The sequence below is a fragment of the Lepisosteus platostomus genome, chromosome 18 (genome assembly GCF_059453375.1).
Source record: "Lepisosteus platostomus isolate fLepPlt1 chromosome 18, fLepPlt1.hap1, whole genome shotgun sequence".
NCBI classification, from domain to species: domain Eukaryota; kingdom Metazoa; phylum Chordata; class Actinopteri; order Semionotiformes; family Lepisosteidae; genus Lepisosteus; species Lepisosteus platostomus.
Window position 1 is genome coordinate 16,537,610 of NC_142628.1, and position 26,671 is coordinate 16,564,280.

The 26,671-nt window shown below is 44.8% G+C and overlaps 1 protein-coding gene and 1 long non-coding RNA gene across 8 annotated transcripts in view; one reads left to right on the plus strand and one right to left on the minus strand.

Moving 5' to 3' along the window:
* The first annotated feature begins 637 nt into the window (after positions 1 to 637).
* The window catches only part of LOC148645807 (uncharacterized), a 31,154-nt gene continuing 5,120 nt past the window's right edge, over positions 638 to 26,671 (plus strand). The window contains exons 1-16 of one of the 7 annotated variants that reach the window (XM_088611403.1): positions 638 to 791; positions 1,563 to 1,623; positions 2,695 to 3,039; positions 3,654 to 4,001; positions 7,622 to 7,711; positions 9,282 to 9,380; positions 9,861 to 9,941; positions 11,880 to 11,945; positions 12,576 to 12,689; positions 13,753 to 13,797; positions 14,301 to 14,375; positions 17,727 to 17,816; positions 18,925 to 19,017; positions 21,979 to 22,059; positions 22,388 to 22,477; positions 26,361 to 26,478. In XM_088611403.1, the coding sequence (XP_088467529.1) occupies positions 1,566 to 1,623; positions 2,695 to 3,039; positions 3,654 to 4,001; positions 7,622 to 7,711; positions 9,282 to 9,380; positions 9,861 to 9,941; positions 11,880 to 11,945; positions 12,576 to 12,689; positions 13,753 to 13,797; positions 14,301 to 14,375; positions 17,727 to 17,816; positions 18,925 to 19,017; positions 21,979 to 22,059; positions 22,388 to 22,477; positions 26,361 to 26,478 (1,793 nt within the window). In that variant the 5' untranslated portion in view covers positions 638 to 791; positions 1,563 to 1,565. The remainder of the gene's footprint in view (positions 792 to 1,562; positions 1,624 to 2,694; positions 3,040 to 3,653; positions 4,002 to 7,621; positions 7,712 to 9,281; positions 9,381 to 9,860; positions 9,942 to 11,879; positions 11,946 to 12,575; positions 12,690 to 13,752; positions 13,798 to 14,300; positions 14,376 to 17,726; positions 17,817 to 18,924; positions 19,018 to 21,978; positions 22,060 to 22,387; positions 22,478 to 26,360; positions 26,479 to 26,671) is intronic. The other 6 variants (XM_088611402.1, XM_088611408.1, XM_088611406.1 and 3 more) reach the window with 6 other exon arrangements.
* LOC148645808 (uncharacterized) lies at positions 15,482 to 16,516 on the minus strand. Its single transcript, XR_015928135.1, has 2 exons — positions 16,439 to 16,516; positions 15,482 to 15,842 (listed from the first exon to the last, which is right to left on the minus strand). It is a non-coding gene; the product is annotated as an uncharacterized LOC148645808 (long non-coding RNA).

Genomic DNA, 26,671 nt, shown 5'->3' on the forward strand with positions numbered 1-26,671 from the left:
TCAAGTGAATTTGCCACAGGCGGATTAAAATCAAGTTCTAGAGACATCTCAAAGATGATCAAAAGAAATAGGATGCATCTGAGCTCAATTTGGAGTCCCATGATAAAGGGTCTGAATACTTCTGTAAATGGAAGATTTCAGGGTTTTTATTTTTAATACATTTGCAAAAAATTCTAAAAACGTGTTTTTACTTTGTCATTATGGGGTATTAGGTGTCGATTGATGGCAGAAAAGAATCAATTCGATCCATTTTGAAATACAGTAAGTCTACAACACAACGTGTGGAAAAAGTGGAGGGGTCCGAATACTTTCTGAAGGCATATAATTAGAATACATATAATTATATAAATAACAAATATATTTACTATTTTTGATGATCAGTGAAATACTGAACATTTTCTTGGGGCAGATCACAATAAATTAACGCTCTTGTAGAATCGTCTGTTTATTAGTGTCTCTTGTTAAAGTTTTTATTAATGATAAAAGCGTCTCTATAGTAACGCATCAGCTGTTGTGACGTCGGAGAGTGTCGCGCTGTGTTTGTCACAATGTCACAATTGTGTATTGTTGTTTGCACTACTTACAGCATTCCGCTATACCATATACCTGTGTGTGAGGATAATGACAATTAACTTGAGCTTGAACTTGATTGGTCCGCTCTCCAGGATCGCAGGGAGACGTCACCACGGCGGGGGGAGACACGTGGGGTCGGGACCGATGAGAGATTGGCGAGGAGACGCATTGAAGTGAAAATGATAGTAAATTTAGGACTCCGAATCTCCATCAGATAAGTACGCTTTTTCTTTTTTAGCAGTATGTGACTCTCGTCGAATGCTGATTAATCTGCTGTTCTTTTTAACACCTATGAGAGCTTATGATGTTTTTTTAACCCTAATTTACGTCGTGATTATGTATTAGGTTTATTAGGGTAAAGTTATAATTATGCTAATGTTACACTTCCGTTATCTGTTAACTACTGTTCGCCTTCCCGGGCCAATAATAACAATTGTAAAATACAGTTGAAACACAAGAAAGTTGTAAGGTTAAGAACATTTAGGAGGGACAAGCAGGAAGAAGTACGGCAGGAGAAACATGGTCATTAGAAAATGAAACGGACACAAATTAAATACAAGTCTTTAAAAAAACCTGACAGGAAGCCAGTGCAAGGACTCCAGGATAAGAGTGATGTGATCACTTGCACCAGACCTGGTCAGGATACTGACTGCTCAATTCTGGACACACTGGAGTTTGTTTGTGTGGATTTAGAAACCCCAGTGAGTCATCAATCACATAGTCAAGTAATCATGGCGCTATAGTCATCAATTCGAGAGAAGACAAAAGTGTTGACCAGTCACAGACAACACAGGACAGAGTCTGGCGTTATTTTCTGAGATGAAAGAATAACATTTTTACAATATGCTGCAATATGCTGAGGGTCATCAAGAGAAGATCAGCCCTAAATTCTTCAGTTTGCATTGTAAGTCAAGCACAGCTGACCACTTCAGTTGCACGTGGTTGCACACTTGTATCTCAGGAGCTCTAACTCCGTGTTTCCTCCCCAGGACATGCAGTTCAATCCCCTCGCCGGACTGCTGGCTCTGTGGTGTGTGTGGGGCGCTGCAGGTACTGTACAGTGACGCTTTCTCTAAGACAGAGGACCTGTGGTGTGGTGGCGTATTTCACTGCCAGACCCTCAGTTCCCCAGTTCACCTGTCCTGACCATCAACTGAAACGGTTATTGTAGGCTTTTAAACTCCAGTACAGCAAACTGAGAACTGTACATTCCTATTGAGGGCTGGTGCAGTCAGTGGAAAAGATCCAGCAACAAAATAAAGAATTAGTACTAAAAGTCTTGCGGCAACGTTTGTACTGTTATAAACTGTGTAACACCGTGTACTGCGATCACACTGAACCCCTGAGAATTGTACAGGAATGTAGCTGCAGCAGGAGTGACACAGAGCACAGTGATCCTTTCATTCAGGGAGGCAGCCACTAGGTGGAGCCAAAGTGCAAAACTGTGACTGATTAAGGATTCACATCAGCACTTGGAACAACGATAATAAACTTTATTTTATATCGCACATTTAAAAGTGGCTTCTCAAAGCGCTTTGCAGTCCGAAAAAAGAAGCACACAATGAGAGGAGAAGGCAGAATGACAGGGCCGTGGGAGAGCAGAGGCAGCTCAGTAACAGCTCTTCTGAGTCCGGACATGACAGGGCTCAGGGTAGGAACCTCTGAGCTCTGGGGCTGTGAGGTGGGAGCAGGACGGCAGTAACTCAGACAGGTACTGAGGTGCCATACACAGCCCTATAGGTGAGCAGGAGGGATTGAAATCGACACAAAACCTGATAGGAAGCCAGAGCAAGGAGTCCAGGACAGGAGTGATGTGATCTCTTACACAAGACCTACAGACCAACTAGACCAACGAGTAGGGTGTTACGGTAATCTATTCGAGAGAAGAAGCAGAGTGACACACAAATGATGAACATCCACAGCCACACAGATGCATTAGTAAATCTTTAGGTTAAGTTTAGGATAGCGAGGCCTATTTTAAGTAATGTAGCATCTATAGTGCTGTTTGGTGAAAGAAAACTGCATAAAAAGTTAAAAGAAACAGTCAGATGAGGCAGTATAATCTGTATAATAAGCTCTTAAATGGTTCTTACTTACTCATCAGTATTTGTGGTGCCCCAGGTTTCTCTGTGCAGGGCCCCAAGGAGCCTCTAGTGGCCAGGCCTGGGGACGAGGTGCTGCTGCCCTGCTCTGTGGACAGCACTGTCCCCCTGCAGGAGCTGGAGGTGCAGTGGCTGAGGACAGATCCAGACACCCTGGTGCTCCTGTTCTCCGAGGGGGAGAGCAGGCCGGAGTCCCAGCACCAGAGCTACCGGGGCCGAGCGGAGCTCTTCCCTCAGGAGATTCCCAGAGGAAACTTCTCTCTGCGGCTGGAGAGGATGATGCCTGAAGACGCAGGAGTGTACAGGTGTGCTGTTTACACAGCGCAGGGCTCCGGTGAGACCACAGTGGAGCTGAAGGAGCTGGGTGAGTTAGATTTCCTTATCCCTCGACCAGCTTGTCCAGTTATTGAAATAATAAAACACTGCCTGAGACACTCTGTTCTCTCACTGTTTATAAACACCTCTTGAAATATAGCTTTCTGATCAAACAGCAGTGAAGTGGAAGAGCCAGCCCCATGAGCACAGCAGGAGTGATCTGGGAGTGATCTCTCTTCTACAAGCAGTTTAGTGTTGGGAGCTTGGCTTTACCTCACTGTGACAGATGCTGTCCTTTATAGTCCAATAGATTACAGTCAGCCAGCTGTGAAAGAGTCTCAGTGAGAAAAAAAGGTTTGTTTAGATTGTATATCTAAATGTTTAGGAACAAGTAATAGGTTTATTCCATGCTGAAAAAAAGAAGCCTGAAGAAGGCTTCACACCTGAAGAAGGCTCCACGGCCGAAACGTTGTGTTCTCTTTCTTCTTTTTTTCAGCATGGAATAAACCTATTACTTGTTCCTTTGCAGCCTACGCATGCTGACGCAGCTACCCACCTGAACTATCTAAATGTTTAGGTTTATTTTCACCCCCATTATATAGGATCAAGTGTCACTGTAATTAAATGACTTGAGTGCATTTTGCTGTTCCTGTTGATTCACAGAGAGTCTAGTTGTGACTGGAGCTGATCGTGCTGTTGTGTCCTACCCTGGAGGGGAGGTGGTGCTGAGCTGCTCTGTGGACACGAATGTCCCCCTGGTGAAGCTAAAGGTGGAGTGGCTGAGGACAGATCCAGACACGCTGGTGCTCCTGTTTTCCGAGGGGGAGAGCAGGCCGGAGTCCCAGCACCAGCGCTACCGGGGCCGAGCGGAGCTCTTCCCTCAGGAGATTCCCAGAGGAAACTTCTCTCTGCGGCTGAAGGACGTCAGGACTGAAGACAAGGGGCAGTTCGTGTGCAGAGTCTTTGGTGAATATGGGTCTGCAGAAGCCACAGCAGAGCTGATAGAGCTGGGTAAGTCAAACCACTTCCATGCAGAAACACAGGATGAAGTCTATATCCTGTAGGAGGGGTTCTATCAGAAACTGGGTTTAAATGAAGCTCTAGCTTTTCATAAGAACATGTACTGTACTGTATACCATTTTTGTATGGTATAATAATATATTCTTAGTAAACTAATCCGTTTTTCAGGTGATATCAAAATCCAAGGATTAGCTAATATTGTAGAAACGGCAAATTAACTTTAAAAATACTTAGACAAAATATGAGACAAACACCTGTCAGATGATGTTTAATTTAGAGAAATACAGGGTGTTGCTGTTAGGTAGTAAAAACAAACTATAGAAACAAAATGGAATGTTGTGTTAAATTGTATAAAGCACTAGTAAGTTGTTCATTTACATATTGTGTAGTGTTTTGGTCATAATGTAATAAAAAAGATATTGTTGCTCTGGAATCAATATGGAGAAGAGCAACCAGATACATCCCAGGACTTAAAGAACTGAACTACACCGACAGGCTGGAGGAACTGAGTCTCTTTAGTCTGAAGGGAGTGTCCCACACCGACAGGCTGGAGGAACTGAGTCTCTTTAGTCTGAAGGGAGTGTCCCACACCGACAGGGTGGAGGAACTGAGTCTCTTTAGTCTGAAGGGAGTGTCCCACACCGACAGGCTGGAAGAACTGAGTCTCTTTAGTCTGAAGGGAGTGTCCCGCACTGACAGGCTGGAGGAACTGAGTCTCTTTAGTCTGAAGGGAGTGTCCCAAACCGACAGGCTGGAGGAACTGAGTCTCTTTAGTCTGAATGGAATGTCCCACACCAACAGGCTGGAGGAACTGAGTCTCTTTAGTCTGAAGGGAGTGTCCCACACCAACAGGCTGGAGGAACTGAGTCTCTTTAGTCTGAAGGGAGTGTCCCACACCGACAGGCTGGAGGAACTGAGTCTGTTTAGTCTTGAGCAGAACTTATACATGTATTAAAATTCTCTATGTCAGCCCCTTGGGCTTTTTCAAAATCACAGTAAAACACGAACCAGAGGGCACAAGTGAAAACTACAACTGACAACTTTTAAAACTGTCCCATCTTTACAAATATGGGAAAACTACCCAGCCGTGTTGTTGAAGCTGATACCCTGACTTCTATAAAGGATAATTAAATACCCAACAGACTAGATGGGCTGACCAGTTTCCTCTCCTTTGTAACTGCTTGTTACAGGCTGGAAAAATGACAGCTTGAGACAGTGTGCATTTTGTTAGCATAGTCATGGTGTAGCTTAACCCTTCATTGAGTTAAAGAAAAAACAAAAACTTGTCAAAACAAAACACAAGTTTTTTTAGTCTTCATTTATTCCCTGGGACCATTCTTTCATTCTTTTTTCGGGGTCATTCATCAGAGGTTCAGTCTTTCACCCTCTGTCTCTGTCACAGTCTGGGCTCTCCAAGGTACCTCACTCACACCTGCTTAAACAGAGCACAACTCTAAAAAGAGAACACACTGACCAGAGACAGTATGAAGAAACAGACCCTGATGAAGTACAGGCTCAGTGGCCACAGCCTGAACAGAGAGACTGGACACAGGCAGACCTGGCTACCCAGAGAGGACAGGCTCAGTGGCCACAGCCTGGACAGAGAGACTGGACACAGGCAGACCTCGCTGCCCAGAGAGGACAGGCTCAGTGACCACAGCCTGGCCGGAGAATCTAGAGACAGGAAAACTCAATATGTGCCCCATATGTGATTTTCCGTCATACTATGAGAAACAGACAGCGAGCCTCTCAAATAATATTGTAACAAATGTGGAGTTATGAAAATTGTGAAAATCAGGTTTTAAAGAAGCGTTTTCGTCGATCAGTAAAATAGATGTTCATATACAGTACCTCAGTTTGTAAGTGATCACTCTTGAATATACCTGAGCGGCTGGTATAATTAGACCCACGTGAACTCTTTGTTTTCTGGCACAGCTTGGTGAGAGGAGTAATCTTCCAGGCACAATATTTATTAAGGAACAAGTAATAGGTTTATTCCATGCTGAAAAAAAGAAGAAAGAGAACACAACGTTTCGGCTGTGGAGCCTTCTTCAGGTGTGAGAGAGACAGGGCAGTAGGCAAAGGTAAAGTAGTGGGAGAACAAAGGCTGGGAGAGAGGAGGAGTGAGAGGCGGGAGCAGAGGACAGAAAGAGAGGCCAATCAAGAGGTGTGAAGTCAGAATGGGTGCAGAGAGGTGTGAAATGAAACTTCCAATGAATGGAGAAAATTTAAAAGAACAGTAGTCTGTCGTTAAGAGAAGGGAGAATGTGTGATCCTAGCTGCAGAATAATTTTGGTTTGGGCGGTCTTTCTGATGTATGAGTTGGGAAAACCGTCTTTGAGAACACAGACGGAGAGATTAGTGTGGTCGTGGCCGTCAGAGGTGAAATGAGAAACAATGGGCTTGAAGAGATCTTTAATCTTCACAGCCCTGACCTGTTCTCTGAAGCGGTCTCCGAGTCTCCTTCCTGTTTCTCCAATGTAGATGGCTGGGCATTTACTGCAAGAGATACAGTAAATAAGGTTGCTGGAGGTACAAGATGCTGTCTGGGTGATCCGGAATTGTCCTGAGGGGCCTTGAATGAGTGTGGTGGTGGCTGTGTACTTGCAGGTGATGCAGATTAGGTGGTCAGCCACTAGGAGGAGCACATGAAGTTGGGGAAGTATTACAGAACGAGAGAAGTGCTGTGATTACTTTAGTCATTCATCTATTTGGAATCTGATAGAGAGAAACAGAAACTAAAAGTCCTCAGGTGTAAATAGACACAACTTGGAAAGGATGTGAATTTTGAGAGAACAATTCTTCATTTTTGATAAATTGTATCTTTCATAGGGAAATATATCAGTGGCTGGGTAGCTGCCCCCAGTATTTAGACAGGGAACACTAAGTCAGTCAGGAGCTCAAACTACGAGCTAGCTGTTCTTTTAGCTTTTTTTATTTTTTTCCGGTGATTTTCAATATGGCCATGAATACTGTTTAAATTGACTGACTCCAGGTGTGTCTGTGGGCAAAATCCTGTGTATATCGGTGTCCTTCTGATGTTGGTGTCTCCTGCGGCTGTCACGATCGTTACTCCTCCTCTTAAGGGCGCTCCAGCCCTTCCTTGTTCTGCCTCATTCCCCACACCTGTTCCTTATTCCAGCCCCTCTTCAGTTCCCCATTAAAAGCCAGACGCAGACGTCACTTGAGGCTCTTTATTGAATTCCGCTTCGTGAGAGCCCGGGTCCTGCTGCGTCTGGCTCTGTTATGGTTTTAGTTTCCTGTTCCTGATTCCTTGTCCCGCCGGTCCCGACCCGGTTCTGGTTTTTAACTACTTTGGATGGATTCCCTGGTCTTGGACTTTGCCTTCCGTTTTGGATTTCCCTTTTGGATTTATGCTTGGATTGTTTGCCCCGGACTCACTTCCCCCGGACACCTGCTCACCTCGGACACTCCCCCCTGTCTCCTGACCCACTCCTGCATGATATTTTTCCCTGTTGTTTCTTCACCTTCCAGATCGTGTCGTCCGCATAGGGCCCGGAAAGAACTGTCCGTGACAGCGGCATCACAACACATACTGATGGAAAATAGTAAACTGTGTTTTTTGATGATCTTTTCTCTTCTCTCTTCAGGGTTTTCATCAGTACATGTTTGGACTCTGGTCTTGGCCTTTTCTGTACCAGTACTTTGGATTCTAATTTTTGTTGTACCAAAGAATGTGCGTAAGTAATTTTAAATTGTTTTATTAGTTATATTATCTTGTATAGTCTGTCCACTAAATAACTGTGAACAGAGAAAGTTGTTACGGTTGTTTTATTCTGACCTGTATACAGTTCAGCTGTCCAATTCTCTCTGCTCTTGACCCCTTATCATTCCTGTGTATGCAACAGTGACATCATCACCTGATAGCTCTGTGGAGACCACAGTGACATCACCCAGTAGCTCTGTGGAGACCGCAGTGACATCGCCCAGTAGCTCTGTGGAGACCGCAGTGACATCACCAATAGCTCTGTGGAGACCACAGTGACATCACCAATAGCTCTGTGGAGACCGCAGTGACATCGCCCAGTAGCTCTGTGGAGACCGCAGTGACATCACCAGTAGCTCTGTGGAGACCGCAGTGACATCACCAGTAGCTCTGTGGAGACCGCAGTGACATCGCCCAGTAGCTCTGTGGAGACCGCAGTGACATCGCCCAGTAGCTCTGTGGAGACCGCAGTGACATCACCAATAGCTCTGTGGAGACCGCAGTGACATCGCCCAGTAGATCTGTGGAGACCGCAGTGACATCGCCCAGTAGCTCTGTGGAGACCGCAGTGACATCACCAGTAGCTCTGTGGAGACCGCAGTGACATCGCCCAGTAGCTCTGTGGAGACCGCAGTGACATCGCCCAGTAGCTCTGTGGAGTCCGCAGTGACATCGCCCAGTAGCTCTGTGGAGACCGCAGTGACATCACCAATAGCTCTGTGGAGACCGCAGTGACATCGCCCAGTAGATCTGTGGAGACCGCAGTGACATCGCCCAGTAGCTCTGTGGAGACCGCAGTGACATCACCAGTAGCTCTGTGGAGACCGCAGTGACATCGCCCAGTAGCTCTGTGGAGACCGCAGTGACATCGCCCAGTAGCTCTGTGGAGACCGCAGTGACATCGCCCAGTAGCTCTGTGGAGTCCGCAGTGACATCGCCCAGTAGCTCTGTGGAGTCCGCAGTGACATCGCCCAGTAGCTCTGTGGAGACCGCAGTGACATCACCAATAGCTCTGTGGAGACCGCAGTGACATTGCCCAGTAGCTCTGTGGAGACCGCAGTGACATCGCCCAGTAGCTCTGTGGAGACCGCAGTGACTTCACCAATAGCTCTGTGGAGACCACAGTGACATCGCCCAGTAGCTCTGTGGAGACCGCAGTGACATCGCCCAGTAGCTCTGTGGAGACCGCAGTGACATCGCCCAGTAGCTCTGTGGAGACCGCAGTGACATCACCAGTAGCTCTGTGGAGACCACAGTGACATCGCCCAGTAGCTCTGTGGAGACCGCAGTGACATCGCCCAGTAGCTCTGTGGAGACCGCAGTGACATCACCAATAGCTCTGTGGAGACCGCAGTGACATCACCAATAGCTCTGTGGAGACCGCAGTGACATCACCCAGTAGCTCTGTGGAGATCAGAGAAAAAGAGAAGAGTCCAAGGCAAGAGTGTAGCTATGGAAACAAAGCAATAATGCAGAAAATCACCTTATTTTTGGTTATTTGAAGCTTGATATATAAATGTTTTTTTCTCTTTTCTGAACTCTAGGTGATGAGGATAAATACTTGTATGTGCTTTATTGGACATTTGTCTGTGCCCCCAGTGTCTCACTGTCTATTTCATTTATCCTCTGGGGTGTAATTGAAGGTAAGTCTATCCATTTAATCTCAGAGCATTTTGTGTGTGCTTTTCTGTGGATGTTGTGGGCTGTACTGATTACTAATCTCTCCAGGCACATTCGGGATTGAAAGAAATATCATTATTGCTGTTATACAGAGGTTTAACTTCTTTAGAAATGACATTCATAAAAGAGCTTTAAAGAGAGAGAAAAGAGGAGTATTTCAGGAAACAGACATCAACCTCCCATTCAGCATCTGAAGGTCTGTCTGTGAGCTGCTCTGAAGTCAGGGGCTGCAGAGATCTGAGAATCTGTTGCTCTGTGCAGGCAGTGATTATTTATACCCTGTACTGTGTTCATGTTTACTGTCACAGGCAAATAATTTAAATACATCAGGCAGGACTGCAAGAGTAATGATTAAAAGTCTAAATTTAATCTAGCAATGAATGTTAATGAGCTAATTGTGTGCAATCATTTGCTTTTGGCTCCTGATGTGACTTGTTTTGCAGGGTCTTTGGAAGAAGGGATCATGTGTGTGACTGTAAATCTACTGAGGATTGTAGTGTTTGTGGCTGTGTTAGCCATTACTGGTAAGTTCTGGAGAGATGAGCTCACTTTAGAGAACTGTTTCTTTTTAAAGATCATCTTGAAAATCTACACATCTGGTACAATTACAGTTATATTTACTTCATACTGTGCAAATACTCTAATTAAACAATAAAAATATTGTTATAATCTTTATCTTTTATTGCCAAACTAGGTCCTATGTTGTCATTAAATGTTGCTGAAAAGCTGGTCAGCACTTTTGTATTTCTCATATTAAACTACCCTAACGCCCTACTTTCTAAATCCACATTGAACAAACTCCAGTATGTCCAAAATGTGGCAGCCAGAATCCTGACCAGGTCTAGTGTAAGTAATCACATTACTCCTATCCTGGAGTCCTCAAACTGGCTTCCTGTCAGGTTTCATGTCTATTTCAAAATACTGATGCTCACTTACTGTACAAGGCTCTGCATGGCACCTCACAATCTTTCTACTCCCTATCTAGCAACCATTGTCTTCTAATTCTGATCTCCTGCCTGTCCTAAAAGCCTGTATAGATACTAAGGGTGACAGGGCCTTCTCCTGCTGCACCCCAAAGCTCTGGAATTCTGTCCCCGGGGATCTCTTTCATACCTTCTGTGTGGAGCCTTGGTTTTCCTACTGTATTCCATACCCCATTAACCATCTCTCACTGTTTTTTTTTTGTTGCTCTGTAAAGCGCTTTGAGAAGCTTTTAAAGGTGCTATATGAAATAGCACTTTTTTAATTGCTTGTACACATTTAAAGACTAATTGATAAATATAAATCCAGCACATATTATGCTGTTCTGATACTTTCCTAAAAAGGTCATTGTTGTGACCAGAAAAAGGAAGGCACAGTACACTGATCCACTCTGATTGGATCTGTTTGTACATGAGAGGAAGAATTCAGGACAAACCGAAGCTTAGTTACTTAGTAGATACCTTGGTAAGTGAACATGTCTAATAGTGATTAATAAAGACTCTTTAATATTTCAGTGTCAAAGAGGCAGTGTTACTTACTCATCTGGAAAAAAGATGTCGCTGTGACATTACTAACCTGAACACTAAATGAGAACACAGGGTCAAGAGTACATGAAGTCTGCTCACAGTTCACTTTAAGACTTTTTTGCTCCCATTAATTCAGAGGTGGAATGCTAACCAGAGAGCCTTGCAGCCCTTGAGGACTGTGTTTGCTGTAACTGTTGCTCTTCTGTGATTTACCAGTTAATGTCTCCCGTCTTGTTCTGGTCCTGAGATTGTTCTGTACCCGTATCTACCACCAGGGGGAGCTCAGACTCAAAGATCAGATCCTTAAAGGAGCTCCATCTCTAGATCATACTTAAGTCCCTCTGGATGGTTCTGGTTAAAAAGTGATTACACTTTTCCAACTCACTGTAGACACTCTGCACAGGAATGTTTCTGGGTCTTTATTCATCTCCTTGTCCCTGTAACTGGATCTCTAGAAATATACAGTACAGTTTATTATTTCAGTTTCGCTCAGATCCTGAATCATGATCTTTCCTATAGACTGACTAAGTACTGGTTATGAGAGTGTATCTGTGAATGATACTGACAGTATCTGTTGTGCTGCTGTGTTCTCTGGAGGACCTCAGGATGGGGAATCTGTCTGCTTTTCCCTCTCTAATCCCTGCTGCTGTCTTGACATGACTGAACTGAACCAAGCGCCTCAGCAGTAGAACTAGACCACAGAATCAGTGAGTCTGGTGACTCCTGGCCATCAGCTCAGCTGCAGTCTGAGTGTGTTCGATCACACCATGAGGGTCTGGACTGAGGTGAAGTTCCTCTCCTTCAGCATGGAGAGTCTGAGTTCAGAGGGTGATGAAAGCAGTGTGTGAATTGTAGTGGTTTTTAACAGAGGCTGGTTAAAATTAAACTTCAGTGACACTGTAGAGGATTGGTGTCTAATTCACAAGTTTGTATGTTTGTGTCTGTTTTTTCCAGAGGAGAAATCGGTTTCCATCAGTTTCTCAATAATTCATTTTGCTGTGATAACAGAGATGTGGTCTGGTAAGTAAAATTAAAACTGACTGTTTCTATTTCCAATTTCAGAGAAGTATTAGCTGTTAACTCTTGTATTTACAGTAATAGACACACACATGTTTGAGGTCCTGTATAGTGGCTGCTGAGCTGCTTGTCTTTGCTCCAGTGTGTGAGTGTGATGTGATTCTCAGGGCCAGTATACAGTCAGACCAGGAGTATTCAGTCTGTAACCAGCTGGACAGGCCCTTTTAGTGGACTGGTCCTGTGCTCCTGGTCACTTATAAAGCCAGTGTATTACTGCTGTTACAAAACAGTTACAGTGCCATATTGTAGTGTTCACATTAAAATCAAATTCATAGTATGTAAACAGTGCAATACAGCACAATAGCTCACACCCTGTAAGCTTGTTGTCATGATTGTGTCCCTGTTTATTCCTGCGACACTGAATCTATCAGGAGAAGTGTGTGAATTGTTCATAGTGCTCTTCTGTAGATACACACAGCCTTCCCTGTTACTCTGCTGTAGTAATGGAGTGATGCCTTCACAGTGACACTTGCAGGTCATAGAAACCTCAGACACAGGAGCCGAGTTTGATTAAATAAAGGAAATGAAGGGGAAGATGTTTTTGTTTCTGTTCTGTTTTCCCTGTGTTCCCAGTTGCTCTGTGGGAGTATTTCAAGAGCCACACACCAGACACAGGTGTTACAGCAGGTATTGGACTGGCCTGTGCCTCATCACTGCTCTCCTCTCTCTGCGGGGTTTATATTCAAGGTAAGAACAGCTGCTTTCTCAGATCCAGGAGAGAGAGATTTGGTGTGAAGAGCTCAGATCTAGCCTCTCTCCTTGCTAGGTTTCAGTTCCAGAATACAATGTGATTGACATACAGTAGAGAAAGAAGCCCAGACTGCACTGGGAGGGATGAGAACAGACTCTCACAATCTCTCTCCAACAGACACTTGATAAGAACACAGAGTTTTCTAGAGAACCACAGAAAGCAGCTGGATCTATTACTGATACAGTCCTGCTTTAATTCAACATAAAACTAAGCTCAGGAAGTTATTTATGTGCTTTGTATAAATACTGATTCACAATTTAAGAATATTTAATTATTGAGGAGTTAGACCTAAGATATTTTTACCCTCTTGGCAGAAGATCCCCTGCCTACTATCAGCACAAACAATGACTCTCACCAGATTTATTTCAGATACATTTGTGCCAGTTTGTACCACTAAAAGTAGTGTTTGTACTGCTTTCCTTCCTGGGAAACGCCCTCTGTCTCCAGGGAACAACGTCACTCAGCCTGTGAAGTCGAAAAGGAATTGTTGTTTCTGCCAATTTTAATGATTTTGCATTCACTCTGGTTGGAGAAGAGATGAAAACATAGAGTCGGTAAGAAAGGTAGACAGGAGCTCACTCTGGTTTAGGGTTTAGGGGAGAGAATGAGACACAGGAGCCATGCTAATGGAAATGAGGGTTTTGAAGCTGGTACTGTGCAGAGAGAGAGAGATAGTCAGGAAATACCAGTGAGCTGCTTGTAGGGAGGCAGCTTCCCTGGCTGTAGGACGAGGACCTCAGGACCCTCCTGCAGGAAGTGACTCAACTGAGGGGCAGCTGCAGAGCAGAGGTGAGGGAGAGGAGGGGTGCAGGAAGATGAAGGTGTTTACAGTGCAGTGTTTCAGGAAGTGGTGTCATAATTTATATTCACAAATTCCTCCTGAACACAATCTGTTGAACACAGTATTTCTTTACAATATCATAATTTTAAAAATAAGTGTTTTAAATGTGGTCATTTAGATGGCTTCACTGTCTAAATATCCTTTTGTTCTATTTTCAGTGTTTTCCGTGTGGACAAACTTCTCTCAAAGCATCAGGAGACCAGGTATGTTCTTCTTACCTCAGAGTGTGACAGAGGAGACACTGCAAGGCCAAGCAGAACCTGAGACACACAAAATAGAAACACCAGACAGCGAGAGAAGGTCTCTTACATCCTGAATCGTGGGCAGACCATGGGCAGCAAAATGTTCCTGCAGAGTGATGTGGACAGGAACAGGATTGAGAAACAGTTAACAACACGTCTTTATACTGAATCAATACATCTACAAGCACCACTTACAGTAGCAGCTTGAGACTGTAGAGGTCTCTCAGCCCAGTGCTGACCAGGCCAGGTCACACTACAGGGTTGGGACTCTGCTGTCCCTCCCACAGGCCTGGACAGCGATGTGTGGACTCTGGTCTCTGCTGTGTGCAGACACCTGTACTGTCAGAGGCACTGAGCCAGGGAGAGCTGGAGGGTGGTAGCCCACTATAGGTGAAGATAGCAGGGGAGAGGGACTGTGTGGCACTAACAGATACTGTACCTGCTTTGTTCTCTTTCTGCTGCAGTTCCCTTCGCTTGTTCAGTTGGCAACACTGTTGTCTTCATCCTTTTCAGAGCTTCCATAGAAAGGCTCATAGTGGGTAAGTACTGTACTCCAGTAACACACCAGATCCACAGCAGACTTTCAACACATGACCACACTGAATGTGAATTAAGTTACAGCTGGCACATCCAGACACAGTCACAGTGATGTAAGATCTTTAAAGGCAGGACTGTGTGCAGGAGAGAGCTCTGGCCTGGAGTCTGTGGTCCTGAGCAGAGCCAGGGAGCTGTGTCTGTTCTCCAGCTGATATCCTGGCCCACTGGAGCTTATCTGCAGCCCGTTGCTCATGCCTGTATCTCCTGAGCTACACTGAGGTCAGGAGCACTGGGCTGTGTCAGTAGCTGCAGCTGTTAACTCAGGTGTGTCTCTCGAAGCAGTAGAGTCACTGGCTGTGTCTTGGGGTCGAGGGTGAGTGTCTTTCGTGACCCCAGGGGAGTGATAAGGCCAGTGTGGGATCCCCACTCTCTCTGGCAGGGTGAGCAGGCGCTGTCCCAGGAGATATCAGCTTGTCTTGGTTGTGATGCTCAGTGCAGTCATGGTGAGCTCTCTTCAACACCCTCACCTTGCTGCCTCATTGGACTCCTTTGGATCTCAAGTTTCTGAGCTTCTGCCCAGATATTCCTCCTCCACTTGGTTCAGTCAAGCGCCATAATCACACTGATAGTGTGAGTGGGAGTTGATACTGATGTTGAATCTAATCATATTTACTTTTACTATATCTTTGAAATGGTTCTTCAGTCCTTGGGATTGCTTGGCTAAGCTGCTAGAAAAGAACCCTCTTTGTAAGTCTGCCATCAGGAGGACATGAGCAGCCCAGCAGAGCTGAAGGCAGAAGATCACAGCTGCTGTGCTTGTGGTTCCTGGTTAAGAGAGAACAGTGATGCTGTATCAGTCCCTTGACTTGATACATACAGTAGAGCTGATACAGCTCCAGTCCTTTTATTCAGCTGAATATTCGTTGACATTCAGTGTGGACAAATGTTATTATTTTGGTGATCCAAGATCACCAAGTCCTAGACGGAATTCTTGTTGTTGGACATGATTGATCAGGTACTGAATCTATAATGGGATTCCAGTGGAACCTGTTTCACAAGAAGAATGAAATGGTTCAGGAGGATCCCTGCAGTGATCGTGCCTGTGAAGCATGTACAGAGATCCCACTGAAAGGTGATTGATAAAATCATTGAATTGATTTGGGATGACCTCTACAATTCAGTTGTGTATGTGTGTGGAGGGGTTGTGTTAATTCCTGTCCACAGTGCTTAAGCATTTCAGTAGGAATTCTGTCTCCTCCTGCTGCTCTGTCATTCTATATTTGTGTGAAGACTTTCACCTTCTCCTCATGTGCTGTAAGAGTTCCAGGCTTCTCTTTCACTGGTGTTGTAGTTTGGAATTTAATATATTAGTGTTGACAGTGGAGTCCAGATTGAATAGATGATCAAAATTCTCATCAGGATCCCCTCTTTCTTTGTCTAGGTGAGCTCTTTCTTAGGTCTCAATGATACTTGTGTGCTTGGGCCATAAACTAGCCCTTGTGTCGGCAAAGCGATCAAAAATTAATTTATGTCTTTAATATGTTAAATTTTCATGGCCTTGACTCTAAACTACATGATAGTCATGTCACAAGTTCTTCTTTTAATTTCTGCTTGTTGTTGTTGTGGCTTCACACTTATGATCAACTGGTTCATAGCTCGCTATGTCATTAAGTTGATTTGATTATTCCCGATTATTTTGTTCCTTATATTCACTAATTTAGCAGCCTGTTACAGTTACTCCACACCAGCACGTGAAGCAGGATGTGAAGACACTTTCAGTGAATGATTTGTAGAAAAGTGTAAGAATAGTTTTATCTACCTTAAAGTACCTGGGTTTCCTAAGAAAGAAGAGTCTCTGTTGGCCTTTTTTATAGATCGTGTCCCAACATTTGTCCCATTTTAGGTTTTTGTCAATGACCAGTCCCAAGTACTTATAGTCATCAACAATTTCAACAGGCTGACCATCAATTGTAGTGGGTTGAAGGGGTGTGGTCTTTTTCCTAAAAGCGATAAGAAGCCCCTCTTTCTTTGTCTAGGTGAGCTCTTCCTTAGGTCTCAATAAGACTTGTGTGTTTGGGCCATAAAATAGTCCTTGTGGCAGTAAAGTGATCAAAAATAAAGTTTATGTTTGTAAGATGTGAAATTTCCATGGCATTGACTGTAAACTACATGATATTCATGTCACAAGTTCTTATTTTGACCTCTGCCTTCCTTGTTGATGTTGTATATTCACACTTATGATCAATAGGTGCATAGGTCACTATGTCATTTTCAGAAAACCAATTCTGGTGTTTTGTTATATACATTCCAGGTGTCACTTTGCAGGTATTAGTGAAGCTCAACACCTCTTCTGGTGAGGCTTGAAAGCTTTCTCCTAATGTATATTTGAAAACACTCTGTTTTGGTTGGATCCTCCAAAACTGATTTTCCATGCACATTTCATCTTTTACAAGCAAGGTGTGGGAGCCAGTTAGAAAGAGGAAATTAAAGGGATAAGACAGTGATCATGAACAGCTGTCACAGCAGACATCTTTGTCATTCCAGACATGGACAATGACAAAGTCAGTCGGGTTCCAGTGTTTGGACCATAGATGTTTCTGGGACATGGTGACATACTGTAAGGTGTTAGTGATGATGAGAACATGCTCTGAGTGTTTGGAAAAGAAAGGAATGACATTTCCATGTCCTACCTTGCAAAGTGAACTTGTTAAGGTGTGATGACAAATGATGATACCATCTTTGATTACAAAACCAGCTCTATGATGTTGTTCTTTTTATTTTCTGTTCCAGAACTAAGTCACTGTTCATTAAGTGGAAAGTCCATGAGGGTCCTGATGTTCCAGTTCCCTAATTTTAATGCTCTTTGGTATTTTGATCACAGACAGCTGATCCCTCTTCTGTCCAGTCAGGAGTGATGGGACAGGTATAGGGCTTATGTACTGTATATATATGCCCTGTTTAAGGGCACCTTTTCTAACCACTTCCCACAAGGAGCTACTGTAGATCCTCAATAAGGCTTCTCAGCGGCAATATCATGGTAAGAGAAGCAGCTCCAATAGCGAAGGGGGTCCTTCTGTATCTCACTCTGCTGATGGTGACCTTACATTGCCCACAGCCCAGGTTCCATATCAGTTAGAGATGTAGTCCAAACTGAGCACTCTTCCAACCTCACCCACTGTTTACAGTGTACAGAGTGGTGTTTAAACTGGGATGATTTTATACTGACAGCATCAGTACCTGTAAGACAACTTTCCACAGGGCTGACAGAACCTGTACGTTACTAACTCTTTTGTGCTCAGTCCTGCATGTTCTATAAAAGATCTGCCCTTCCTGATCCACTCTTCTGTTCCCAGGTTATCTGACTGTGCTGATTGTAGCTCTTATTGCCCTGGTTGTGTCTCTGACACTTCAGAGGATCTGTTCAGCCCGGGGAGGATGTGGAGGTGAGTAGGAACAGTGACGACTGTGCTGTAAATACAGATTCACAGGATTCTGATGAGTCAACATCTACTGGGACAAGAACTGGTGCTCTGCCACTACAAAACATCACAAGAATAATTCACTGGGAGCAGCAGAAACAGTAAAGAACAGGAAAGGGGCGTCCAGACTGCACTGGGACCTCAAGTGGCTCTCAGAGAGTTGGGGGTGTTTATCTCTTCAGCCCCATAGGCTGCCTCACGCCTGGGAGCTGAGAGCTCTGGGGACAGAGAGGAGCAGAATCAGTAAGCTGGAGCTGCAGAGGACAGTCTGGTCAGGGGTCCCTTTTGTCTCACACTGAGAGAGCCTCCCCAGAAGAGGTCAAGATAGGAATGAGCTTCTCGTGCCCCCCAAGAGATGGCCCCCCAGCCCACCACTCTCTCCCCAGCACCCGTGAGGACAAACAAAAGTGTTCAAACATATAACAACTAAAGAGACAGACACCCTCTGAAGGACGGATGAAAATGAGACATGGAGGCTATACAGTATGTAAGTCTGACTGCACACTGGAGGGAAAAAAACCCTTAAATTCCAATCAAGGGGAAACCTCTGGAGTCCCATGGGAACAGACTCCCCACTCCAGCTGTTAGTCATGGATAGATGGACAGCTTAGGTGTCTGAGGGAGCTGTGTGGGCACATTAGATGGATCTCAAAATTAGCTCAAGCTGCAGAGGTGGCTGCTCTAGTTTTGAAGGAGAGGGAAGTGTAGACTAAAGAGACTCAGTTTCTTCAGCCTGTCAGTATGGGACACTCCCTTCAGACTAAAGAGACTCGGTTCCTTCAGCCTGTCAGTGTGGGACACTCCCTTCAGACTAAAGAGACTCGGTTCCTTCAGCCTGTCAGTGTGGGACACTCCCTTTAAACTAAAGAGACTCAGTTCCTCCAGCCTGTCAGTTTGGGACACTCCCTTCAGACTAAACCCTCAGTTTGATCTTGAAATGGGCAGCGGGCCTGTGTGTACAGTAGGTGAACAGCATGTTCCTTTCTGCCCCGATACTGGACTCTTGCATGTTTTTCTTATTCAGATATTTCTGGTTTATAATAAGATTCAAATGCATGTTTTACTCTTTCAGAGTTCTGTCGGAAAGCTGCAGTTGTGATTTTCTCCATGATTCTGTTCGTGTTGAGCTTGCTGTATCTGGCCAGTGTCCTGGACACTCTCAGAGGTATGTACAGGGGCGAGTGTGTGACAGTCAGCAGGTTTAGACAACAGCTGACCTCCTGTGTGCCCACCTGTCAGTTCAGACAGATGTGTTTTATGTGAATCAGGACATCCTGTGGGCATGTCATCATGCTGCACTCACACCCCAGTGTTTCCACAGTCCTGAGCAAACAGGCCCCCCACTCCTCTGAGCCCCACTGACAGCCCCTGTGCGGCTCTTCAGCTGCTGTGAGGAAAGGACTCCCCAGGGTTTGTATCTTCTGAGTGGACAGTAGTGCTCCAGTCCTGGAGAGAACTAGCAGGGCGTAAGTCAGGTCTTACAGCCTGGACACACACCCTGAGTCACACATTAACACTTCACATTCCTCTGCAGTATGTCTGCTGCACCAGCCCAGAGTTATCTCAAGTGTGACACAGCATCACAGTGTAACTCTCACAGGCCTGTATGCAGGGCTCTTTCATGTTAATGCATTCTGCACATTGTTACCAGTTGGGGAGTATGAAATTAGAGAAATTTCACAAAATGACCAAGCAGATGAATCAATAATTTGAATAAATAATCAAAACCCCCTACTTGTAAAGATTTTGTCAAGAATATCCCTGAGTGGTTGGTATAATTAGAGGCACATGAGCTCTTTGTTCTCTGGCACAGTTTTGGTGAAAAGAATAATAATTCAGGCACACTTGTTTAAACAAATATTACCAATGACAATACACACACTAACAACACACAACAGAAACAAACAACATACAAGCTACACTATTTAGACTACAAACTTACTAGCAAGGAGTCCCAGAGGCCTCATGTCCTCACCACCCAGAAAAACACCAGACTGCTACCAAGTACTCAAACTCTTACATAACCCCTACACAGGCCACAGAAGAAGAGACAAGATGTCTTCTAAACTAAATAGAATACAACCTGCAGTTGAACCTGGCTCCCTGTTCTAAAAATGCACCCACTAACGAGGACAGGGCATTGTTAACTGTGGGTTTCTTTACACAGGATATCAGAGTTCCCTGAACCACAGAGTAGCACACTTTGTGACAAGGATAAACACTTAGCTCCAATCTGATTTTCCCGTTGATCATTTTGATCTTGTTGATCAACTTGTGCCTCACGTCTGCCTACTGTCTGAACAACCCTGGTCAAAATGAAGAAAAACACACACACTTCTTTCTTGAGATCGCAGCTGATAGTGACTTGTCTGGCCAGGTGGAGATCTCCTCTCACAGTGACCTGTGCACGTCTGTCTGGCCAGGTGGAGGAGCTCCTCTCTCACAGTGACCTGTGCATGTCTGTCTGGCCAGGTGGAGATCTCCTCTCTCACAGTGACCTGTGCACGTCTGTCTGGCCAGGTGAAGATCTCCTCTCTCACAGTGACCTGTGCACGTCTGTCTGGCCAGGTGGAGATCTCCTCTCTCACAGTGACCTGTGCACGTCTGTCTGGCCAGGTGGAGATCTCCTCTCTCACAGTGACCTGTGCACGTCTGTCTGGCCAGGTGGAGATCTCCTCTCTCACAGTGACCTGTGCACGTCTGTCTGGCCAGGTGTAGATCTCCTCTCTCACAGTGACCTGTGCACGTCTGTCTGGCCAGGTGAAGATCTCCTCTCTCACAGTGACCTGTGCACGTCTGTCTGGCCAGGTGGAGATCTCCTCTCTCACAGTGACCTGTGCACGTCTGTCTGGCCAGGTGAAGATCTCCTCTCTCACAGTGACCTGTGCACGTCTGTCTGGCCAGGTGGAGATCTCCTCTCTCACAGTGACCTGTGCACGTCTGTCTGGCCAGGTGGAGATCTCCTCTCTCACAGTGACCTGTGCACGTCTGTCTGGCCAGGTGGAGATCTCCTCTCTCACAGTGACCTGTGCACGTCTGTCTGGCCAGGTGGAGATCTCCTCTCTCACAGTGACCTGTGCACGTCTGTCTGACCAGGTGGAGGAGCTCCTCTCTCACAGTGAAACTCAAACAATGTGCTCTGTCCAGCAGAGGTGTTTCCTGCAGGCTGAGAGACACCACAAGCCTCTTGATTCTCTGAAAATCCAGTAATTCAGGTGTTATTATACCTCAGCCTCCCCTCCAAATCAATACATCTCATGCAGAGCTCATGTACCTTCGACTCCAACAACACAACTGAAGATGACCAGTCATTAGTGCTCTTTCCAAGATCATTGAGTCTTTCATCTGTCTTTGGGCTGTAGAACTGAAGAGCTCTCCTCTTGACAAGTGGCAGTAGGCCAGTCAAACACTGAGCGAATGAGTGAAGTCCAGTTTCTGAGGACTGTAGCCGCCATGAGAGCTGCAGCACCAGGGTTAAACAGCTGCCTGACGCTGGTGAGGGCGGAGGTCACAGGCCACCTGCTTCTGTTCTGTTGCATGAGCCAGGAGTGATGAGAAGTCACACAGAGATCAAATCAAGTAAAACATGACTAGATAACACCAAGACGATTTGCAGAATTGAGGGGTGAAACGAGGAAAAATAATGATTAAGATTAGGAAACACAAATTGAGGAGCTCACATTTGTGCTTCTTGACATCATAGTGCCCAGCAGGGTCCCCCCATTTCAGGGGGGTCCCCTTGAAAATGTGTCATTTCAAACAGACTGATCAGAAACTTCCTACACCAACAGACATCCAGAAGTGTAAATTAACCAAACAAGAGTGACTCACTGAGAAACACAATAATGTGTACAAACAATCTGAAAGAAAGATGTTTTCAGTCAGTAGAGCAACATGTCTGGTAGTATTTTAGTGCTGATATTCTATAAACTCCTGTCCTGTTTGCTTGAGCACACTGGTGTGACATCATGCCGATGAAGCTTGTTTGAACTGAATCATGAATCAAATTAGCATGTAGGATCTGCTGAAAATTTGAGTGTGAAATTTTGTTTCTCTGAAGGATACTCTGGGTGCACATCTGCTGTGACTCTCAGGTAATTACAGTGATTATTAATTATGATTACAGGGGGACCTGCACTCATGTGTGAAGTCCTGTTTCTCTGGATTCTGGCTGTCGGGACAGTCTTTACAGAGGAAGATGAAGATGGTACAGTAGGAATTATACAAGTATTATTTTAAACAGTTTGTGATCAAATGTTTCTTCTAAGTAGTTGTGTGTGAATGTTGCAGTTTCAGTTCACATTCTGACTTCCTGCTGCTTAGTGTCCCAGAGCCCCTCATGTCCTCCTTCAGACTGACCCTGTGACACATCTGGCTCATCTGTCCTGTTCTCCTCCACCCCTCCCTGCTGTTCTCACCGTGTTCTACACTCCTCACAGTCACAGCAGAAACTCAGCCCTGGACAGCTGTGAGCTCATCCTGTAAAACCCATTTGCTCAGACACTCTTCAATAACAACATCTTTCTGCTTTTCAGATGTTTTAATGTGGATCTTCTTCTTGGGGATCCTTGGATTGCCTTTAGTGAATTCCACTGCACTCGCAACAGATTTAATTCTGAAAGCAAGTAAGTGACAATAATGATCCATCCACTATTCTCTATGTAACATGAGCTGTTAACTTTTCTTCATCTATCCAACTGCTGCAACGACCCACAGGACTCACTGTACATCACCCAATCAAATCAGTCTTTAGTACACTGCTCATTTATCATCAATACATTTACTTAAGCTCAATTATAGGAGTTCTGCTCTTTCAGCAATTTATCTTGTCTTCCCAAGAGCTGATTTCTCTGTAATATCTGCAAGATCAAGTTCTTTCAAAGTCTGGATTTGCTGCTGAGCAATTCTGGCTGTTCCTTCCGGACTGAAGCCTCCTCAGCAGCTCATCAGCTCATTCCTGTCTCATGAAGCAAACAGCCTCCCTTATATACAGCAGATCTATACAGATGTCCTTGAACAAGCACTCCTCCAGCTTTTCTCTCCAACTGCTGCAACAACCCACAGTTCAAGCTGTGCATCACAGAACACTCCTCTCCGCTTCTCTACACTTTCCCTCATTCTGCCCAGGTGGTTTGGGGTCCTCTGGCCAGGAGGGCAGCCTTCAGCCAAGCGGGCTAAACCACATTGTGACTAACCACTCCATAATCCTTTCAGTGCTCTTAGTTCCTGGGTGTTGTTATTCAAATCAATCAAATCAAAGTTTATTTATCAAATGCACAATAATACAGCATGCAGCAGGTAGTTGCTGGAAATGAAATGTCTTTTCTGCAAGCTCACAAAAAACAAGAATCACAAGAATCACAAAAATAAATAAAATCACAAAAATCACAAAATTAAGGTTACGAAAATAAGGTTACATAATAATGGATAATAATGTTACAGAAATGGAATAAAACTCAATATGAGTCGAGCTGCTGTGTGTCCATGGTGTGTGCAATATATACAAGTAGTGCAGTTATGCTGAATACAGTGAAAACTGTGTCCATGTAGCCGTTACAGGTGATTTGCTGAAGGAGCTGCAGGTTGGCTGTTTAGCAGTCTTATTGCCTGGAGGTAGAAGCTGTTCTGTAGTCTGTTGGACTTGGACCGAATGCTTCGGTACCGTTTACTGGACGGTAGAAGGGAAAACAGTTTGTGACTGGGATGACTGGGGTCCTTGAGAATGGACCTGGCCTTCTTCAGACGTCCAGCTGAGTAGATGTCCTGGATGCTTGGTAGCTCACAGCCGGTGATGAGCTGCGCTGACTTCACCAGCCTCTGCAGTGCTCTGCGATCCCGGGCGGAGCAGCTCCCAGACCAGGCAGTGATGCAGCCAGTCAGGATGCTCTCAACAGTGCACCTGTAGAAGTGAAGGCCTGGATATGTGACGGCATGCCGAACTTCTTTAGCCTGCGGAGAGAGAATAGGCGCTGCCGTGCTGGTCTGACCACGGTGTTGGTGTGGTGGGTCCAGGTTAAGTCCTCTGTAACGTTAACTCCCAGAAATTTAAGACTGCTGACCCTCTCCACTGCAGTCTCATTGATGTAGATAGGTGTGTGATCTCCTCCCTGGTGTTTCCTATAGTCCACGATCATCTCCTGAGCGTTACTGATGTTCAGAGAGAGGCTGTTCTCCTGGCACCATGCTGCATGTACACAGACTCCTCACCATCTGTGATCAAACCGATGACTGTTGTATCGTCCGCAAGCTGAATGATGGAGTTTGAGTAATGACTGGTGACACAGTCATGGGTAAATAAGGAGTAGAGGACAGGGCTAAGCACACAGCCTTGGGGGGATCCAGTGTTTAGAGTCAGGGTAGAGGATATGTTGGTACCCACCCTTGCCACCTGCGGACGTTCTGTCAAGTAGTCCAGGATCCAGTTACAGAGGGAGGTGTTCAGTCCCAGGTCCTGGAGCTTGATGACAAGCTCTGAGGGCACAATGGTATTGAATGCTGAGCTGTCATCAACAAACAGCATTCTCACATATGTTCCTTTCTTATTCCTAGTGAAAGTGAGTTTCGGGAGGGATGACAATAGCCAAGTTCAATCAGACTCTATTGTCAGAAATGAGAAATCACTCCTGACGTCATGTCCTTTCCTAAAACACTATAAATACATGAGTACATGATCCCTTTCTCTCCCTTGCTACGTCTTTCTGCCTCCCTCCTCCACCCCATCTCCCCCTCTGCAGCTGCCCCCGGGTCACCCCTCACTCTGCAGGGGGGTCCAGACTCACTCGTCCTCTGGCCAGGAGGTCAGCCCTCAGCCCAGCGGGTTCAGACAGATTTTCAGAGAAGAACCCAGAATCCTGTTAGTGCACTTAATTCCTGGGTGTTGTTATTCCTAGTGAAAATATTAATAATGAGGTCTAACACACTACAGTATATACTGTATACAGTGAGATAAACTAAAAGACTTTTCTTAACCTCTTACACATACTGTACATGCATTTCATACAGACATCTAAGTGTTGTTGTGTTCTGTTTGTTTATAAATCTCCCAGCTGTTCTTAATATTTCAGAATTCATGCAGCAGTGTATCTCTACTGTACAGTATATCATATAAACAGGAAAAATGCAAAGCAGGTAGAACTCACCGCGATTCTTTTTTCTCTAGAAACTGCTAACGCTTGACTTACTGTGTCTTATAAAAGCATGGGGACAGCAAAGTCAAAGTTATTTTTGCTTTAAATTCAAAAAGTCACATTTTGATCATGAGATCAATATGGATGATTATAGTAAATCTGGGGAAATTCCATGCCCACAGTGTCAGAGAGTGAAGTCAGAGTGTGTCTGCAGATCCCTCTGAGACAAGACCTGCATGAAGTCTGGGACCCATGAGCTCCCCCAGCTCTGTATGTGATCACTGAGCTGCTCTGCAAGCCTCTGCTGAAGCTGCTTCCAGTTCTTGCTGTTTCCTGGGGTGGGAGACTTCAGGATCTACTGGATTTCAGTCTTGTTCAGTCCGAGAGTCTTCTGCTCTGATCTGCCTGTGTGCTCTGGGTCACTGTGATCCTGCATGAAGGAGCTCAGCTCTAGAAATACTGAAGGGTTTTCTTCTCCATCAGCAGACCTGATGTTTGTGTCCCTGTCAGAATCCATTCCTTCATCATCAGTCAAGAGGAGAGCCAGTTCCAGGCCCAGGCCAGGACACTGCCTCCACCACTCTTACTGATGAGGTGCTGCTCTCTAGAGCACCTGCACTTCCTTTCCTTCATCACACCTTCATCTTCAACTGTCACCACACCTTCATCTTCCTCCTCACCCTCAACTCTCACCATACCTTCATCTTCCTCCTCACCTTAAACTCACACCACACCTTCATCTTCTTCCTCATCCTCAACTCTCTCCACACCTTCATCTTCCTCCTCACCTTCAACTTTAGATAAACCTTTATTATTTAAATTTATTTTGTCTTGGTTTCATCTCTCCACAAAACGTTTATTGCAAACTCTTTTATTTATTTATTAATGTCATCATACTCACCAGACAGGAATGAAAAAAAAAGGAATTAAATAATAAGAAAAAAAGAAAAAGTTTGAACTGATCAATCTACTGAACATGTTTAGGATCAGCAGTGAAGGACATGAATGATTAGTTTCTTTGTAGCCGGTGGAGTGGAGATCCTTTGGCCTTTAACTGACATGATGAGCTTGTTGTGAAGAGTCACTCCCAGAGTGTGGAAATATTCTGAAGAAAGTTCTAATATTATTACTGATAAACAGTTGTTTTCATAAGCCAAAGTAAACTTAGAGCACGCAGACCAAATCAATTTCTTAACACTTCTGGCTGTTAAAATGTGCCGTTTAGTGCCTGTGGTATGTTTTTTACCTTTTATCACTACACCAGTATCGCCATATAATGTGATAGCAGTGTCAGTAGTTTTAAAAAGAGTCAGTAAAATAATAATCTCAGACGTTCTGCCACCACTTGCTTGTTTATCAGTATCAATGTCTTGAATTCCAGCTAAAGGCTACGGAGCTGTGAAAGATCTTCGCTTGGTGGTCGTGCCCTGTGAATCCCTCTTTGTGATCTGCTGTGCTGTTCGTCTGATGTATAAATACTGTGAGTATCTCAGTCCTGAGTTCTAGCAGTTATCCTTTATACAGTAGTAATGGAGGACAGAGACAGAGCAGGAGAAAACTGAAGGGTGTTTTAACATCTGTGGTAAAAATACAAGCAGCTGTTGGTACATTCTAGGAAAGGATTTCATTGACACAGTTATGCAAGATAATCAAATACATGTGAGATTTGTAAAGAAGTTGAGTATTTACAAT